Here is a 20,176-nt window from a genome sequence, read left to right as displayed (position 1 = left end):
AGGGCTCGGCTTCTAGAGAATCTGACATAAGACAACTAATCCTGCTTTATGGTTTGGTACAGGTAAAATTCATCTGATGTTTCTTAGTGTGTTTTACAAAAAAATCATATTACACTATTGTTGGCTTTAGGGTTCTACATTCATACATTAGGCTTAGTTGATCATCATGTTTTCAAAATATTTTCTAACTTTACTTTTTTTAATTTTTCATTTTTTGTGGTGTTTTGTTTTTTGCTTTTTTACTTACTTAGATGTATAAAAATTATTTTTATGTCTCCTAGTATAATGGAAACTTTCTCTGTTCTCCAACTGATTATGGTGTAAGTGGCAATTTTTAGACTTAAACCATGAAACCCAAAATTACTCACTTTAGGCCTTAGTCTCTTCAAAACAATTCAAAGACCAAGTAATACTTGATTTATATCCAGACTTTTTGGGAATTTTTTATGTTAATTTTATCTGCTCTCTTTTAATCCCAGAGTACATTATTATTTTTTTTTACACAGTCAATATTTATTGTTTCACATATATATTCCAGTTTTGGATCTGCATCCACTTTTATAATGCAGACATTTTATTTAGGCAATCTTTATTTATTTATTTATTTTTTAAATATATTTTATTGATTTTTTACAGAGAGGAAGGGAGAGAGAGAGCTAGAAACGTCAATGAGAGAGAAACATCGACCAGCTGCCTCTTGCACACCCCCTACTGGGGATGTGCCCGCAACCAATGTACATGCCCTCGACCAGAATCGAACCTGGGACCTTTCAGTCTGCAGACCGATGCTCTACCACTGAGCCAAACCGGTTTCGGCATAGGCTATCTTTATTTTTGCCTGAACTAAAATATTTAGAACATTTTAGACTTTTTCAAGAAAAATGACCCTCCAAATATAAATTTTGCACCGATTTTTGAAAGTTATTTTTGGCACCATACATCTAGGTTGACAATTATATTTCACAAACTTACACTCTAGTTCTTGCACTGCAGTTTGACTTAGTGTCAAACTGCAGTGCAAGAATTATAAAGATCATGAAAACACCTTCAGACCCTTTCCACCATGTAAAGATACAACATGCAAGCAGCCTTCTGCAAATCAAGAAGAGAATTCAGACCAATCACACCCAATGCTGGCACACTGATCTCTAACAGCCTCCACAACTAGAAGAAAGAAATATTTGCTTTCAAAGACACAATAAATGGTAACTTTTTCTAGCAGCCTGAGCTAAGGCAAACCATGATACTGATGGCATATACTGCAAAACCTGGCCTCCGTGTGACAAGGTTTATCCACAACACCAGCAGGCCATCCAGTTACGCAGTTGCTCATGTCTCTTTGGCCCTTGATTAGAGCATAGCGGCCACCATTACACTTTTAAGGATGACAGGATCTCTCTCACCAGACCATGTTCTTATGTTTGGTAATTTGTTTCTAAAACATTATAAGGGTAATTCAGGATAGGAAGTAGAAGTTATTCTAGCTGAGATTTGATTTCTAGGTGAGACAGGCAAGTGTATGTCTTAGTTTTTTTGTTTGTTTTTAATATATTTTATTGATTTTTTTTACAGAGAGGAAGGGAGAGAGATAGAAAGCTAGAAACGTCGAGGACAGAGAAACATCAACCAGCAGCTTCTTGCACACTCCCTACCGGGTATGTGCCCGCAACCAATGTACATGCCCTTGACAGGAATCAAACTTGGGACCTTTCAGTCCGCAGACTGATGCTCTACCCACTGAGCCAAACCAGCTTCAGCTTACGTCTTAGTTTTGAAGCAAATATAATAAATTGAGAACCAGGCCTAAAAGGAAATAAGATGAGGATGCAAATTTTATACTTTGTATACTTTGACTTAAGATGAAACCCCTAATTTTGCAGGTTGGTGTCATTTCTAGAAGCAGTGAGAAGATTCATGATCCAATAGCCATTTTTTGCATTTTCTTGTTATTATAATCATTATTTGTATTGTACTTTACATTTCTTTGTTATTTATTTATTTATGATATTTTTTTTGCATGACTCCAAAGGAAGAGTATATACTGAAAAGCAAGTGACATGTTTACCCTGATTCCACCCATTCTCCGGAGTAGAAGATATTACCTCTTTCAGGGCTCTCATGGGTATTCAATGTGTGCACATACATAGGATTGCACACAGGACTTACATTTTTTCCAGTAAACACATTATACACTTCTTGTGTACCTCCTTTTTTCACTTTACAATGTATTTTAAACATTGTTGTATATTTATAAAAAAAAAATAGAGCTGAATTTAATGGCTGCATATTATTCCAGCATGTGCAGATGTTAAATTATATTACCAATTTATATAGGTAAATGTTTTAGTAGTTTCCAATCTCTTGTTACTTAAAGTGGTAAGTCGGTGAATTGTTTGTAAGCATATTTATTTCAACATGCATATTTCATAAAGTAAACATACTATATCAAAGCATAGAAGCATTAATTCTGTCTAATGAGGGCTAGGCATTGATATCATTTAGTAGGCACCTTTTTTTGTTTAAGACTTGGATGAATGAAATTAAAAAGAATACACACTAGAAACAATCCTTAGCATATATTTACAGTCCATAATTTATTTCAAAGAATTATTTCATTATTCTAAGCAGTAATCCAATGCCTTTCATAACAGGGTTACCAGGAAAACACAAAATTGTAAAGACATCTATGGCTTTTTCAATCCAGTGAGAAGCATCTTCTTTAGCATTATCAATCTTATTTTTCAAATTACTGATCTCTGCATTCATCTCTTCAGCTTTCTTTTTAAACCCTTCTTTAAGTAGATCTTCTTGAACCTAAAAAATGTGAGAAGGGAAATACAACATTTTAAATTCCCATGTTTTTCAAGAATTTAATTTTATAGTTAATAACTCTTTCCTTTCACTCTGAAAATTGTCTCTCTTACAGAAACAAGGATAATTTTCCAAAAAGGAATAATTCTTTCTTGGACTTAAACTTTGAAAGAAAGATTAGTTTACATTCTTACAAATATTCACACATATATAGGGTTTTGATAGGATGCTAAGCCTAGCCTGAGGACAAATGTAATGTGTGCCAGTCACAATATCAGTTGAGCAGTAACCTTGGTCTGCTGGCACCAATTCTCAATCCCTCTTAGGATAATATGGCCAACCAAATGTAAAAATAATGGGAAGTTATACATTGCTCTAGAACTGTATTATAAACATGATCAGATAGCCAATCAGGAATTCTTCCTTTGCCATCAGATCTCTTGGGTAGATTCTCCACATATGGGAACCAGCAAGTTTGAAGCTGTCATACCCCTATATTTTTAATCTGGACATTTCTGATAGTTTATTGTCAGCATAGATCTACCTCAGAGTCTTTGGGTGGTAGCAGGGTTCCTGATAATAGGCAATGATCTTGGTAAAATAAACCAGTTGGTAGTCACAATAAATACATGTGTTTCAAAATAAGTCATTTTAAAATGACCTAAAATCACAGCTCAGAACCTATTTATATTGTCTAAGTATTCAGAGATGAGATGCTTGTCCTGACCACTCAAGAGTCTATGCCCAGAGTGTATTTCAAAATTAATTTTTTTACAAAGAAAGGGAACAAGGGGAAGATTCAATACTTTACCAAATCACAAGTAGTAAATGGCAATGGTGTTGCCTCCATGGTCTTGCTATAACATTCTCCATCCCACCTGACGTACCAGGACAATGACCATAGAGCAGTACTGAGGCCATGGCAGGACTTACCTTCAATTTATGCTCCAACATCATAGTCTGCTCTTTTATTATATTCTCTCTTTCTTTCTCCATCTTCTCCTTAAGTTGCAATATATGTTCCTCTAAACTTTTCATCTGTGCCTCCATCTGTTGCTGCTGCTCCTGTAGTTTCTGTTTCATCAGCTCCTGTTCCTTCTCAGCTGCCTCCTTCTTGGCCCTCTCCGCTGCCCCAGGGAGGTTTGAGAGAGGCAAGAAAATTAGGTGAGAACTGATCTCTACCCTCCTGAGCTCTGAGAACAAGCCAAACTGGAAGAGGAGGTGGAAGAATCTGAACTGCTCCCTTTGCCACACCATCAAGAGGACATTTCAGAGTGTGATGGGAAAGGCCCTGGCTGGTTGAGGTGCTTTGGTGTTTTCAAGTTATAGAGTATGTCCCACAGAAGAACAGAAAGCTCCTTGTTTCAGGAGGTTTTGTTCTCACAGCTGTCAAAGGACACTGCAGGTACCTGCCACCCATTGTGAGCCCAGCCCTGCCACTTACCTGCCATGGCCTTCTCCCCATCTGTGAGTGCTTTGTCTGCCTGCAGGATGGAATTCTCTATTGCTGCCTGCGACTGCAGGAACCTCTGGAGAACCTCATTTGCCTAAGGAGACAAGAAGGAACAAAAAACTTTGATTTCCACTGGGAAGAATAGACTTCAAAATAACTGTGTCCGTGTAATGTTTCCTGCCTGATTAAAACTGAATCATATGTCCATAGTTTCCAATCTCATTAGAGAGATCAGAAGTTCTTCATATACCATGAAGTCTCTCTCCTAGTGCTCCATTCTTCTATTCACTCTACATTCCAGCCAGTGAGAACCATTTTCAGTGCTACAAAACCACTGGCTCTGGTGCTTTTGTATATTTACCTTCCAGGGAGATATGTTTTCTCCAATTAGTGTTGCTGTTTTCCTCTGACACTTGCTGGCTGTACCTTTAAGCAAGTCATTTTAGTCCATCTCTGCCTCTCAGTTCAGATGTGTGAAATGTTTACAAAATGTATAGATGCCTGTTTATTCTAGTTGAAGGATAAAATTAAAATTCTAGGAAAAGTACTCAAAATTAGGTCTTAACATTAAGATTTCAATAAACATTAATTGCATTGTTATCATTATTATTTTAATATTATTAGTTGGTACCACCATCTATATTGACAACTATCTCAGATTCATAAGTATTTTAATGCTGTAGGCAATTATGTTCATGATTGAATTCCTTTCCTCTTTTGATAAGTTTTGAATACAAAAACTCTGATTTTAACTTGTAAATTGTTTGCCTTTGACTCACTGAATGTTATATTGTTGGATGGAAAATGATTATTTCTCTTAGGAATTTTATGGATTTCAAAAATCCATATTCTTTTTTGGGAATAGACATTGTGGCTCTCTTTAGGAAGAAAGACCAAATTATGGGCATTTAAAGTTAAAACAGTTATGAGATCCCCATGCTCTCATATTACCCATAACCAGTGCTGTGACCAATTTCCAGGAGACCCTCTTGCTTTAATCTGTAGGATCCCTATGCTTCCCTTATTCCTCACCTTCACTCCTTTCTTGGGCACTTGCCAGTAGTCCTGTTCAATCTTTCCCTTTGTTTCCATGTAGAGCTTGTGACCACCAGGAACAGAGAACATGCCTGCTGAAATAGCTTCCATTAGGGACTTGGAAAGCTGCTCAAGTTGATCCTGACAGTATTTAACAGATGCATCTTCATTCTGCAGCAAGAACTTATCCTGCTTATCCTTTATGATTTCCTACAAGAGAAATAAAGAGGGCTATCACCAGGAGAAAGGAACAGACAAGAAAAAATTCGAAAGAATCTGGTGGAAGGATGTCTATCTATAGTCCCCATGAGAAAAGCATTCTGTTGGAGAAGGACATGGAATAAAACAGGAATTACAAGGCTTCCTTTACCAACAAGGTAGGTAATTCCATGTGAGCCAGGGAAAAGCTTCCAACTGTCCTGGGTCTCAGGTTCCTCATAAAAAATGTTGGTGTTGAATTCCCTTATCTCTTTGGCTCACTGCAGCTATAACTATTGTTAATTCCATCTTCAATGGCAGTTAGATATTAACAAGAGACTAGGGGCCTAATGGAATGAGACATCTGATAAAGCCTGATTAAATAGGTACAACAAGGACCCAAAGGAGTTGAAAATAGCCTGGTATGGAGGGTCTGTTTAGAGACATTTGGTTCCTGAGAGTAGGGGAGTCCCTCACGAAAGTGACTAGCTGAGGAATGACTTTTGGGTGTTCAGGGCACGCTTGATATCAATATAAGTATTCGTTTCTGAAATACATCTATACTGATTATGCATCAGGAACCAGACAAATTTTTACATATAGTGCCTGAGGTTTGGTGGTGAGAGGAAAAAGAAAATTCAGTCCTTTGAAACTCTATCCTTCATAAGAATCCAGACCACTCAATCAATGGAGTGAGAGAGGAGGACTCAAGTCAGAAAAGCTCTTCTAGGCTTCATTTTTCAAGGGAAAGACACAAAGGGTAAATGAATACTAAGACAAAGTACCATAAGATGCTTCAGGAACTCCTGGTTTTCATCCTTGAAGGAGTTCTCCATGAAGATTGCAATGGCTTCCTTCTCACAGGCTGCATGCAGGTCCAGCAGCTCCTGCAGGGTGTCTGTGGGGAAGCTCACTCTCTGGGCCATCTGCTCACTGTAGTGGTCAGCTGCCTTCTGCACAGCCGCTGAGTTCTCAAGCTGGGCCAGAGTTGTCACTGCATTCTCCAAACAAGGCACTGCTCCACTATTGATGGCATCCACATAAGTCACCACTAGAGTCCTTAGACCTAATAAGCCAGGAAATTTAAGGGATGTCACTCAATAGGATCTACGATTCAAAGATTACATTTCTAAATCTCTCTGTCCTTATGTATCTCACAACCAAACATACATATATGCGCACACATATAAACACACACAAATGCACGCACATGCGTGGGTGCGTACACACACACACACACACACACACACACACACATACACACACACTACTTCCATCTACTATGATTGGTCTACGCTGTTAATTAAATATTAACAAGTGACTAGGGGCCTAATGGAATGATACATCTAATAAAGCCTGATTAAATAGGAAAAAATAGTCTTACAAACACTTTGGGGAGTTCACCCAACTAACCAGGATGGGAGAAAATGATGCAGAAAGAATTCCTCTACTAAGTACCTGCACAATAGGAGCCAAATGAAGCATGTGCAGTAGGAGCTAAATTTGGACCATATGTGGGGGAAGGTACAAGCCTGGGAAAATCTAGGGGAAAACATTGCCTAAGGGAAGGGCACAAGCCCTGAAGAAAACAGGAAAGAGATTGGGTCTTTTTTTAAAAAGCCTGCTCTTTCCCAAACCCAAATATGGGGAAGCTTAACAAAAACATCAGGGCAGTAGCTGCTGTCTAGTCTGCCATCTCTCTGTCTTCCTGAGAGTGTACATTGCTTTTCACTTTAATAACCCTTGCCGTTATCACATAAAATTCCACCTACATCAAGGGTCCCTTAAATTCCTTTCACAGAACACCACAGGAGAACATATTTCCTCCAGTAACACTATTGTCCCATTGACTATTAATTTTTATGTTTCTTTAGACCACAAGGCTATCATAATTCAATATATTCTTTTATCTAACATACTAAAGGGTATCTGGAAAACATAATTTCCCATTGAAAAATCTTAGAAGCAAATTGCTTATATAAGTGGACAAGATGAGGCAGGGTAAATGTGATGCTATATTTTTCTGAATTCTGAAGCTTCCAGTAAATTATCAGAGCTTTATGGGCTAAGGTGCATTGTTAAATTTCTCTAAACCTCCAAAATATCTTTTGTCTTCTTGCAAATCTCATTCATTATAAATGACTTTAATTAAGAAAATAGAGTATTCTGTTTTTACACCCAGTTACTGATTCATTATTAGTAGAACACTTTTGATATGTATAGATGTTATAGATTTTGCTGTCAATGGTTGTAATTTTGGAGAAAAATTTATAAACATCCAAAAGCAGGATAAGTATACATGTGTATTCGTGGAGTATGAATATCTGTGGACCCATAATTCTATGTAGAATCAAAAATAAATCCTGGAGAACACATCCTATAATATATTCAATAATTATTAGGCCCCAAAATGTGAAATTGAGACTCACGTTTCCCAGTGATTGTGATTCTCTCCCTGAGGGTCTTGGCCCTCGCCTGAGTGAGGATGTAAGAACAGAAATTCTTTGTTTGTTCCTGGAATTTAGGATCCAGTTGGTATTCTGCAACCTTCTCAATATTGGCTAGGAGTTCTTTGTCATTTATTGGTCGGTCAAAGACAAAACACTTCCGTTTTGGAAAGAAATTCCGGATGCACTCCCTGGGGAGATTGGATATTTGGGCTTTGGGATTCCTGCCTGAAAGATAAGACAAACAAAAACAGGTATTACAGTTGGAGCAGTCTGAGGACAAGGGATCTAAAGATTTTTATGACAGAGAATTGTGTATCTTTGCCATATATAACTTCTGATTACAACTCCTTTGGGTGGAAATACAAATGCTTCTTTAACATCAAATTTACTGATAATACAACTTTGGGAAAAATTTGGAAGTGATTAAATATGCTTAAAAAACAACTACAGCAACCTACTATTGTTGTTGGACCTAAAATGGTAGAGTAATGTTTATATTGTCAATATTAGCTACGAATGAATAACAGAAACTTGGGGCAAATATAAGTTTTTGGTCTACTTGATCCCATGGGAAAATGAAGCTGTGGATCAAAATGAAGAGTTCAAACAGTACACAATGTAGCAATGTTGGAAATACCCTGTTTCCCCTAAAATAAGACACTGTCATATTAATTTTTTCTCCCAAAGTTGCGCTAGGTCTTATTTTCAGGGGATGTCTTATTTTCGGCGAAACATGGTAACACCAGATTATCTAAAGAAAACTGTTTAGATGCTAAAAAATAATGTGTATAGCATTAGCCTTTAAAAAATAAAATACTTCGAAGATTGAAGAGTAAATGTAGCTAAAACATAATTTTAAGATATCAACAGTCTCTAAACTCTTTAAGGTTAAGAATTATATTTATTTCATAGTTTTGTTGATCTGTGTAGCCCATTTCTCATTGCTTTAAGAAACCATAAATACAAACATGAAATCAAGAGTGTATAAATCAGAAGTGGAATTTCGTTCCAGGGTTCATCAGATATCTACATGCCTATGTAGACGTAACACATTCAAATATCTTTATTATTTTGAAATTGTAGCATGGGGAAATATGGGGAAATTGGGGGGGGGGAACCTATGATACAAATAGAAATGATTAACATAATTAAAATTTCTATAATGCCCAGAGAAATCTATAAATTCAACACAATGTATCTCAAAATACCAATGGTGTTTTTCACATCACTACAATAAATAATCCAAAAATGTACATGAAACCATAAAAGACCCTGAATAGTCACAGACATACTGAGAAAGAATAAATTTGGAAGTAATATGCTACCTGATACCAAACTAAAATACAATACTGTGGTAATCTAAGCAGCATAGTGCTGGAATAAAAACAGACATACAGATCAATTGAAACATCAGGGTTCCCAGAAATAAACCCATGCAAATACAATCAATTAATAGATGACAAAAGAGGTAAAACAACATACAGCATACAATGGGGTAAAGGCAGCCTAGTTCGTGCATGGAGTTGGGAAATTGGACAAATATGTGCAAAAGAAGTGAAACTATACCACCTTCTTACACCATATATAAGAATAAACTCAAACTAGATCGAAGACTTAAATGTAAGACTCAAAACCATACATCTACTAGAATAAAACATGGACAGTATAATCTCCAACATGAAGGCCAATACACATATGAAAAGATGTTCAACATTGCTAATCATCTGATAAATGCAAGTTAAAACACAATAAAATATCACCTCATGCCTGTCCGAATGGCACTCATTAATAAATAAACAAGCAATAAGAGTTGCTGAGGATGTGAAGGGAAAAAAAAGGGGGGGGGGGGGGGAATCATTTTGCACTGTTGGTGAGAATGCAGATTTGTGCAGCTACTATGGAAAAGAGAATGGAGGTTTCACAAAAGAATTAAAAATAGAACTATTTTATGGCCCAGTGACTTCACTTCTGGTAATATATTTGAAGAAATACAAAACACAAATTCAAAAAGAATATATGACTGCTATATTCATTGCAGCATTATTTACAGTAGCCAAGATATGGAAGTAACCAAAATAGACAAGTAGGTAAAGTATAGGTAGTAATATACACAATGGAATATTACTCAAGCATAATAAAAAATGAAATCATACCATTTGAGATAGCATGGATGAATCTAGAGAGTACTGTGCTCAGTGAAATAAGCTAGACAGAGAAAGACAAATATCATCTGACTTCACTTATTTGTGAATTCTAAAAAAACAAAATAGCTCTGGACACAAAATGGCAGAAGAATAGATGGTCGGGTTCTGAGCCTTGTCCCAAAGCAGAAAGAGAAAGCAGGTGAGGGTCACACTGGGAGTGTTTGTTAGTAAGCTAAGGGACAGGCAAACTCCAGGAGAAGGCAGAGGACTGATGATCAGGGTGCCCCTGACAGGGAAGCACCCACAGCGTGACTGGGCCCCCTCCCGGAGCTACCTACGGGCTTGGACGGGGAAATCTCACTATCTTTAAAGAAAAAGTGGATCTTGTCAGAGACCTGAATACCCACAGCCGCAGCTACCACCGAGCAGCTGTGAGCTGCAGAACACTGGTCCCAGGTGGCGCAAACACTTGGACTCAAAGGAGTGCTCCACTGCACTACAAAAAGGAGAGAGAGAACCACATAACCAGACATCCTGAAAAGAGAGATCATGGGGAAACAAAGAAACAACCAGCATATGAAAGAAAAGCAGGCATCACCAGAAAAGGAAGTAAATGGATTAGAGGCAAGCAACCTACCAGAGCAAGAATTCAGAGTAATGGTCATAAGAAGGCTAAAAAGAATGGAAGACAAATTTGACAATCTGAGTAAGAACCAAGAGGTAATGAAGAAGAACCAAGAAGAAATGAAAAAATGACATTGTTACTGTAAAGAACTCAATAGAAAGCATCAAGAGTTGACTAGAAGAAGCAAAGAACCGCATCAGTGAGCTAGAAGATAAGATGAAAAAAATATATATCCAATTAGAGCAGCTTCTGGAACAAAAAATTAAAAATCAGGAGGAGAGCCTAAGGGAACTTTGGGACAATACAAAACAAAACAATATTAGAATAATAGGAGTTCAAGAAGGAAAGGAAACTGAGGAAGGCATAGAAAAAGTGTTTGAAGAAATAATGACAGAAAACTTTCCTGAGATAGAGAAGAAAAAACCCACACAAATTCAAGATGCTCGCAGAATCCCAAGCAAAATGAATCCCAAAAGACTGCTGCCAAGGCACATTATAATTAAATTGGCAAACACCAACAACAAAGCAAGAATTTTACAAGCAGCAAGAGAGAGACAGAAAATTACATATAAAGGAACCCCCATCAGACTAGCAACTGATTTCTCAACAGAAACTCATCAGGCCAGAAGGGAATGGAATGAAATATACAAAATAATGCAAAGGAAGGTTCTGAATCCAAGAATACTGTACCCAGAAAGGCTATCAATCAAAATTGAAGGTGAAATCAGGAGCTTTACAGACATAAACAGACTAAGGGAATTTATCACCACCAAACCAACAATGCAAAAAATGCTAAAGGGTCTGCTGTAAAAATAAAGAAATAGGAAGCGAAGAGGGAACACAGGGGCATAGAATAAAAATGGCAACAAATAGTACCTATCAATTATAACTTTAAATGTAAATGGATTAAATGCCCCAAACAAAAGACATAGGACAATAGATTGGATAAGAAAACAAGACCCATATATCTGCTGTCTACAAGAAACACATTTCAGAAAAAAAGACACACAGAGACTGAGGGTGAAGGGATGAAAAAATGTTTTCCAGGCGAGTGGAAATGAAAAAAAAAAAGCTGGCGTAGCAATACTTATATCTGACAAATTAGATTTCATAGTGAAGGACACAAGAGATAATGAAGGCCAGCCACTTCATAATACTAATGGGAGTAATCCAACAAGAAGAAATAAACATATATGCATCTATTGTAATACAGGAGCACCCAAATACATTGAAAAAAACAAAAAAAACTGCTGGAGGACATTAAAGGAGAGATTAATAGCAATACAATCACAGTAGGAGATTTTAATACCCCACTATTACCTTTTGACAAACCATCTAAATAAAAAATCAGCAAAGAAACATCAATCCTAAATGACTCAGTAGACCAGATGGAATTAATCGACATCTTCAGAACATTCCATCCTAAAGCAACAGAATATACATTCTTCTCAAGTGCACATGGGTCATACTCAAAGATAGCCACTTGTTGGGACATAGGCAAGGTCTCTTCAAATTCAAGAAGATAGAAATCATATCAAGCATCTTCTCAGATCATAGTGGCATAAAACTTGAAATCAACTACAATTAAAATATTCCAAAGAAATCAAACACATGGAGACTAAACAGCATGCTATTAAACAAGGACTAGGTTACCAGATAAATCTAGGAAGAAATTAAAAACATCCTGGAGACTAATGACAATGAAAATACAACAATCCAAAATCTAAGGGACACTGCTAAAGCAGTTTTGAGAGGGAAGTTCATATCTCTACAAGCCTAATGCAAAAAAACAAGAAAAAGTGGTAACAAATTATCTAACTCTACAACTCAAAGAGTTAGAAAAAGAGTAATAAGAAAAGCCCAGTGTAGGCAGAAGGAAGGAAATAATAAAAATCAGAGTGGAGATAAATGACATAAAGACCAAAGAAACAATACAAAATATCAATAAAACCAAGAGCTGGTTCTTTGAAAGGATAAACAAAATTGATGCACCTCTAGCCAAGCTAACCAAAAAACAAAGAGAGAGAACCCAAATAAACAAAATCAGAAATGAAAGAGGTGAAATAACAACAGACCCTGCTGAAACTCAAAGGATTGTTACAAAATACTACGAAAAACTCTATTCCAATAAACTGAACAACCTGGAGGAAATGGACATATTCCTAGAAAAATATAACCTTCCAAAACTCAATCAGGAAGAATCTAAAAATCGCAATAGACCAGTGACTTGGGAAGAAATTGAAACAGTTGTCAAAAAGCTTCTAGCAAACAAAAGCCCGGGGCCAGATGGCTTAACAGGAGAGTTTTACCAAACATTCAAGGAAGAACTAAAACCTATCCTCCTTGGACTATTCCAGAAAATTCAAGAGGAAGGAACATTTCCAAGCTCATTCTATGAAGCCAGCATCACCCTAATACCAAAACCAGATAAAGACAACACATGAAAGAGAATTACAGGCCAATATCCCTCATGAACATAGATGACAAAATCCTCAACAAAATTCTAGCAAATTGGCTCTAGCAGAACATCACAAAGATCATACATCATGACCAAGTAGGATTTATTCCAGGAATGCAAGGATGATACAATATCCACAAATCAATAAACGTGATACATCACATAAACAAATTGAAAGATAAAAATCATATAGTCATATCAATTGATGCAGAAAAAGCATTTGATAAAATCCAACACCCTTTCCTGATAAAAACTCTCAACAAGGTGGGAGTACAAGGATCATACCTCAACATAATAAAAGCTATATATGATAAACCCACAGCCAACATCATACTCAATGGGCAAAAACTAAAACCATTCCCTCTAAGAACAGGAACAAGACAGGGATGCCCACTCTCGCCACTCCTGTTTGACATAGTACTGGGAGTACTAGCCATCGAAATTAGACAGGAAGCAGAAATAAAAGGCATCCAAATTGAAAAAGAAGAAGTAAATTTGTCCTTATTTGCAGATGACATGATATTGTACATAAAAAAAACCAAAATATTCAATCAAAAAACTATTATAGATTTAATAAATGAATTCAGCAATGTAGTAGGATGCAAAATTAATGCCAAGAAATCTATGGCATTTCTATACACCAATAGTGAACTTGCAGAAACAGAGACTAAAAAAGCAATCCCATTTACCATTGTACCAAAAAAATTAAGATACATAGGAATAAACTTAACTAAGGAGGTAAAAGACCTATATGCAGAAAACTACACAACAGTGAAAAACTGATAGAGGAAGATGTAAACAGATGGAAGAACATACCATGTTCATGGATTGGTAGAATCAACATCATCAAAATGTCCATACTCCACAAAGTAATTTATAGGTTCAATGCACTCCCCATTAAAATAACAATGGCATATTTCACAAAGTAGGAAGTATCTCAATACCAGATTTCAAGCTGTATTACAAAGCCACTGTTCTCAAAACAGCCTGATACTGGCACAAGAACAGACATATAGATCAATGGAATAGAATAGAGAATCAAGATATCAACCTAAATCACTATGCTCAATTAATATTTGACAAAGGAGGCATGAACATACAATGGAATCAAGACAATCTCTTCAATAAATGGTGTTGGGAAAATTGAACAGATACATGCAAAAGAATGAAACTAGATTACCAACTTATACCATACACAAAAATAAACTCAAAATGGATACAGGACTTAAATAAACATAACACAGGAAACCATAAAAATACTAGAGGCATCACAGGCAGCAAAATCTCAGACATATGCCAAAAGAACTTCTTCACTAATACTGCCCCGAGGGCAATGGAAACTAAAGAGAAAATAAACAAATGGGACTACATCAAAATAAAAAGCTTTTTTACAGAAAAAACAAAACAAAAACCATCAACAAAACAAGAAAACCCACTGTTTGGGAGAACATACTTACAAATGTTATCACTGATAAAGGTTTAATCTCCAACATCTACAGACAGCTTATACAACTTAATAAAAGAATATAAATGATCCAATTAAAAAATGGGCAATGGACCTAAATAGAATATTTTCAAAAGAAGACAGAAGGAAGGTGAAGAGACACATGAAAACGTGATCAAAGTCACTAATTATCTGAGGGATGCAAATCAAAACAACAATGAGGTACCATCTCACACCTGTCAGAATGGCTATCATCAGCAAATCAACAAACGACAAGTGTTGGCGAGATTGTGGAGAAAAAGAAACCCTCGTGCACTGCTGGTGGGAATGTAGACTGGTGCAACCACTGTGGAGAACAGTATAGAGTTACCTCAAAAAACTGAAAATGGAACTCACATTTGACCCAGTAATCCCACTCCTAGGAATATATCCAAAGAAACTAGAAACACCAATCAAAAAGGATATATGCCCCACTATGTTCATTGCAGCACAATCTACAATACCTAGGATTTGGAAACAGCCTAGGTGCCCATCAGCAGATGATTGGATTAAAAAACTATGGTACATCTACACAATGGAATACTATGCTGCCATAAAAAGAATGAATTCTTATCATTTGCAGCAACCTGGATGGAATTGGAGAACATTATGCTGAGTGAAATAGGCCAATGAAAGAAAAACACCACATGATCTCACTCATTTATGGATAATAAGGAACATTATAAACTGATGAACCAAAATATAGATACAGAGACAGTAAAGCAATAAAGAGACTTTCAAATTACAGGGGGAGAAGATAGAGAGATATGGGGGAGATAAGAGATCAAAGGAAGGACTTGTATGCATGCATATAAGCATAAACAAAGGGCGCAAAACTCTGGGGAGGGAGGACATGTATGGCAGTTGGGTAGGATGGGGTGGGGTGGGGTGGGGTGGGGATTGGTAAGGTATATATACATATAATATCTTAATTTAAAAAAATGAAAAAAACAAAATAAACAAAATTGTTACAGACTAATACATATACAGAAAAAAATTGATGGCTACACAAGGAGAGTGGGGGTGAAAAAGTGAAGGCATTAACAAATACAAGTTGGTATTTAGAAAATATTCATAGGGATGTAAAAAGCAGCATACAGAATATAGTTAATAATATTGTAATATCTATATGGTACCAGGTGGGTAATTGAAATATAGGGGGGATCTCATTGCAAAATATGTGTTATCTAACTATTCTGCTATATATTTGAAAATAATACAAAATGATATTGAGTGTAAACTAAAATTGAAAATAGGTGTCAGTGAGTGTGGGACAATTAAATACAGCAGAAATATCAGAGGCTGGCAGACCAGGCTCTCCTGGACAGGGAGCACCTACTATCACCAGCAGCACTCCTTAGGCTGTGGGACTTGGACACAGAGCCCTTGCCATCTTGAAGAGGAGAGCAGCCTCTTCAAGGAACTCATCAGCACCACCACCCAGACTGATCTAGGACACTGCCTGTGACCCTGCAGTCATTCTAATCAAAATCCTGTTGTCCTGGCCACAGACCTGAAGATCCCTAGGACTTCCACCTCCAAGGGTGCACAGCTCCCACAGCAATAAGTGTGACTTCCCTCTCCCTGGCTGTCAACCTCCAGACACCACAGTTGTGCCTTTCCATTGTGCAGGCCCCCTGAGCCCACCACCTGAAAAGTTCCTCTTCAATGCCGCTGTGAACCCCCACTGGGTGCACTTGTATCCAAACAAGGGAATGCACCCCAGCAATAGAAATTGGAAATTCCTCCTTCTTGGATGCCTGCCCACAGGCACAGCAGGTCGCACAACTTCAGTGCCAGGGCCCTTCGGAATGCTATGCCATGGCAAATGACCACCAGGTGCCTCTGTGAGCCACTGCTGGGCTTGTGAATCCAATCAAGGGCACAAGAGCACAAAGGCACAAGGGCACAGCAGCAAAAACTGAGTCTTCCCAATCCACAGCTGCCAACCACCAGACACCACAGTCATGCCTATCCAATGCACAGGAAAAGGCAGCTGTGTACACCAGTAACTTGTCTCTCAGCACTCACATGCTGGGACTCTGTTTCTCATTGCATGCACATGGAATCCCTAATTCTCAATGTATGCAAACTGAGTTCCAGTGACTCCGATTCTTGGCACACATGCACACAGGGACCCTGATTCTCAGTGCAAGGTCGCACCAAGCTACAGAGACTCCAATATTCAATTCTCGGCATGTACATAAGGTGACTCTGACTCCTGGCACATGCCAGAGGACTCTGATTTTCAGTGCATGACTACAGGGACTTATTTTTTTCAGCGCAGTACATATAGGATCCCGATTCTAGGTGCATGCATGAGGCTGCACTGAGCATCAGTGACTCTGATTCATGGCACATGTGGCACCCACTGACCCACAGCAGCCACAGGTCTCGGTTTCAGAGATCTTCAGTGACACTTTGGTGATGCAACGTTCCCACTGCACATGGTAGCAGGATACAAAATTAGTACCAAGAAGTATATGGCTTTTCTATACGCAACTAATAAACTCACAGCAAGAGAAACTAAAAGAGCAATCAAATTTACCATTGCAACATAAAAATTAAGATACCTAGGAATAAATTTAACCAAGGAGATAAAGGACCTGTACTCAGAAAATTTTAGGACACTGAAAAAAGAGATACAGGAAGATATGAACAAATGGAAGAATATACCATGTTCATGGATTTGGTAGAATCAAAATTAAAATGACCATACTACTCAAAGCAATCTATAAATTCAATGCAATCCTCATTAAAATACCAACTACATACTTCAAAGACCTAAGACATATAGAAATTCAAGAGACATATTAAAACATGCTCAAAGACCCCAAATAGCCGCAACAATCTTGAGAAACAAGAACAATGTTGGAAGGATCTCAATACCAGGTATCAGGCTATACTACAAAGCCACTGTTTTCAAAAGTGCCTAGTACTAGCACAAGAACAGACATATAGACCAGTGGAAAGGAACAGAGAACACAGAAATTGACACAAGTCACTATGCTCAATTAATATTTGGCAAATGAGGCAAGAACATACAATGGAGTCAAGATAGTCTCTTCAATAAATGATGTTGGGAAAATTGGACAGATACATGCAAAATAATTAAATTAGTCCTCCAACTAAAGCGATACACAAAAATAAACTCAGAATGGATAAAGGACTTAAACATAAGATGGGATACCATAAAAATCTTAGAAAAATCCATAGGTACTAAAGTAGAAGGCATTTGTCAAAGCAATATCTTTATTGATAGAGCTCTTATGACAATGGAAATTAATGAGAAAATAAACAAATGGAACTACATCAAAATAAAGAGCTTCTGTACAGCAAAAGAAACCATCAACACAACAACAAGAAAGCCCACTGAATGAGAGAACATATTTGCCTATGTTATCTCTGATTTAAGAGTTTAATCTCCAACATTTGCAGAGAACTCATATAACTTAACAAAAGGAAAGTAAACAATCTAATCAAAAAATGGGCAAAGGGAGTAAATAGGTACTTTTTGAAAGAGGACATATAGAAAGTCAAGACATATGAAACCATGCTCAAAGTCACTAATCATCAGAGAGATGCAAATCAAAACAACAATGAGGTACCATCTCACACCTACCAGAATGGTTATCATCAACAAATCAACAAATGATAAGTGCTGGCTAGGATGCAGAAAAAAAAAAAAAAAACCACTCTGGAGAAAACAAGATGGTGGCATAAGGTAAACAACTAAATGTAGCCTACCAGAACAATTTTTAAATTACAACTAGAAAACAGTGTGGACATTGTCCAGATACACAAGAAAACTGGCTGAGTGGAAAATCTACCAACTGAAGAGAAAAAAAAGAAAGAAAAGGATGCTGAGCCTCAGGGGCTGTGGAGGTCCAGAGAACCGTGAGCACAGAAAGGGCAGGTGGCTGGATATGCTGCTGGTTTACTTGCAGTGTGTGAGGAGATGGCGGGCAGCTAACGTGTGGCTAGCTTTTTCATTGGGGAGAAAAACAAAACCTCCTGATTGCACTGTTAGCCAGCTCCGGTTGGGAGAGAAATTAGCTCCAGTTGGGGAGAAACTGACTGTCAGGAAGCAGGCGAAACTTGAGAGCAGCCTTCTCTCAGAGGTGCAGGCAGCCAGCAGCCATTGTGGTGGGATGAAAAAGAACTCCCAACTGTACTGAGAGACAACTCTGATCTGCGGAAAAACTCGCTGTCAGGGAGCAGGCAAAACTCCAGAACAGCCATTCCCCAAGAGGTGCACAAGCCTGCTGCCAGTCTTGTGGGACTCACCTCGAATAGGACTTTCCTAAGGCAGGACTGAAAGGGAACCAAAGCTTGTCTGTGCCACCCCAAGACTCTGGCCCATCCAAGTGGAACACAGAAGTCCTCCTAACTGAGACACTGCTGATCTTCACAGCCAGTTGGCTTGGAGATCAATGCTTCCCAGTGATACCAACAACAAGCAAGGCTTAACAATAAGACTACACACACAGGCCACAAAGGGCTGCACCAAGACTGTTCAACTCAGGTAACTGGGAAGACTGTGCTACTGGGCTCTGCCAGGACACCTAACACACAAAACTGTTCCATCAAATCAGGGAAGCAGCTAAAATGCAGAAAAGAGGCAGGACACAAAGGAAGGAAATGGAGGAAAGTAAAAGAATGGACATAGAGTTCAAAACCACAGTTATAAGGTTTTTCAAGAATTTTCTAGAAAAGGCCAATAAAATAAATGAGACTTTTGAGGGTATGAAAAGGGATCAACTAGAAATAAAGAATACATTGTCAGAAATAAAAAATATTATATAGAGTCCTAAAAACAAAATGGAAAGTCACAAGAATCAAGTCAAAGATTTGGAACACAAAGAGCCAGAGGACACTTCTCCACAGAAGCAAGAAGAGAAAAGAATCCAGAAACTTGAAGATAGTGTAACAAACCTCTGGGACAACTTCAAGCAAACCAACATCAGAATTATGGGGGTCCCAGAAGATGAGAGAGAGCAAGATAACGAAAAACTATTTAAAGAAATAGTGACAGAAAACTTCCCCCACCTGGTGAAAGAAATAGACTTACAAGTCTAGGAAGCACACAGAACCCCAAACAGAAGGAATCCAAAGAGGACCACACCAAGACAAACCATAATTAAAATTCCAAGAGCAAAAGACAAAGAGAGAATAAAAGCAGCAAGAGAAAAGCAGATAGTTACCTGTAAAGGAGCACCCATACAGTTCTCAGCTGATTTCTCAACAGAAACCATGAGGCCAGATGGGAATGGCAAGAAATATTCAAGGTGATGGATAAGAAGAGCCTACAGCCAAAATTACTCTACCCAGCAAAGCTATCACTCAGAATCGAAGGCCAGATAAAGAGCTTCACCAATAAAAAAAAAAGCTAAAGGAGTTCATCACCACCAAAACAGAATTATATGAATTGCTGAAGGTGGTTAATTAGGAAGAGGAAGAAGATAAAAATAAAACTATGAGCAACAAATATGTAACTATCAACAAGTGAATCTAAAAAC

The 20,176-nt window shown here is 37.7% G+C and overlaps 1 protein-coding gene across 1 annotated transcript in view; it reads right to left on the bottom strand.

Annotated features, from left to right (window-relative positions):
- Positions 1-2,570: 2,570 nt before the first annotated feature.
- The window catches only part of LOC311616672 (guanylate-binding protein 6-like), a 32,573-nt gene continuing 14,967 nt past the window's right edge, over positions 2,571-20,176 (bottom strand). Inside the window, exons 6-11 of the mRNA XM_084872341.1 lie at positions 7,927-8,172; positions 6,283-6,563; positions 5,297-5,509; positions 4,256-4,358; positions 3,745-3,938; positions 2,571-2,814 (exon numbers count right to left, since the gene is read on the bottom strand). Coding sequence (XP_084728467.1) covers positions 2,608-2,814; positions 3,745-3,938; positions 4,256-4,358; positions 5,297-5,509; positions 6,283-6,563; positions 7,927-8,172 — 1,244 coding nt within the window. The 3' untranslated portion in view covers positions 2,571-2,607. The remainder of the gene's footprint in view (positions 2,815-3,744; positions 3,939-4,255; positions 4,359-5,296; positions 5,510-6,282; positions 6,564-7,926; positions 8,173-20,176) is intronic.

The sequence above is a fragment of the Pipistrellus hanaki genome, assembly GCF_964339955.1.
Source record: "Pipistrellus hanaki genome assembly, chromosome: 2".
In the NCBI taxonomy this organism is placed as follows: Eukaryota; Metazoa; Chordata; class Mammalia; order Chiroptera; family Vespertilionidae; genus Pipistrellus; species Pipistrellus hanaki.
The sequence above is the reverse complement of the archived record's forward strand: the minus strand, read 5'-3'. Positions and strand labels throughout refer to the sequence as shown.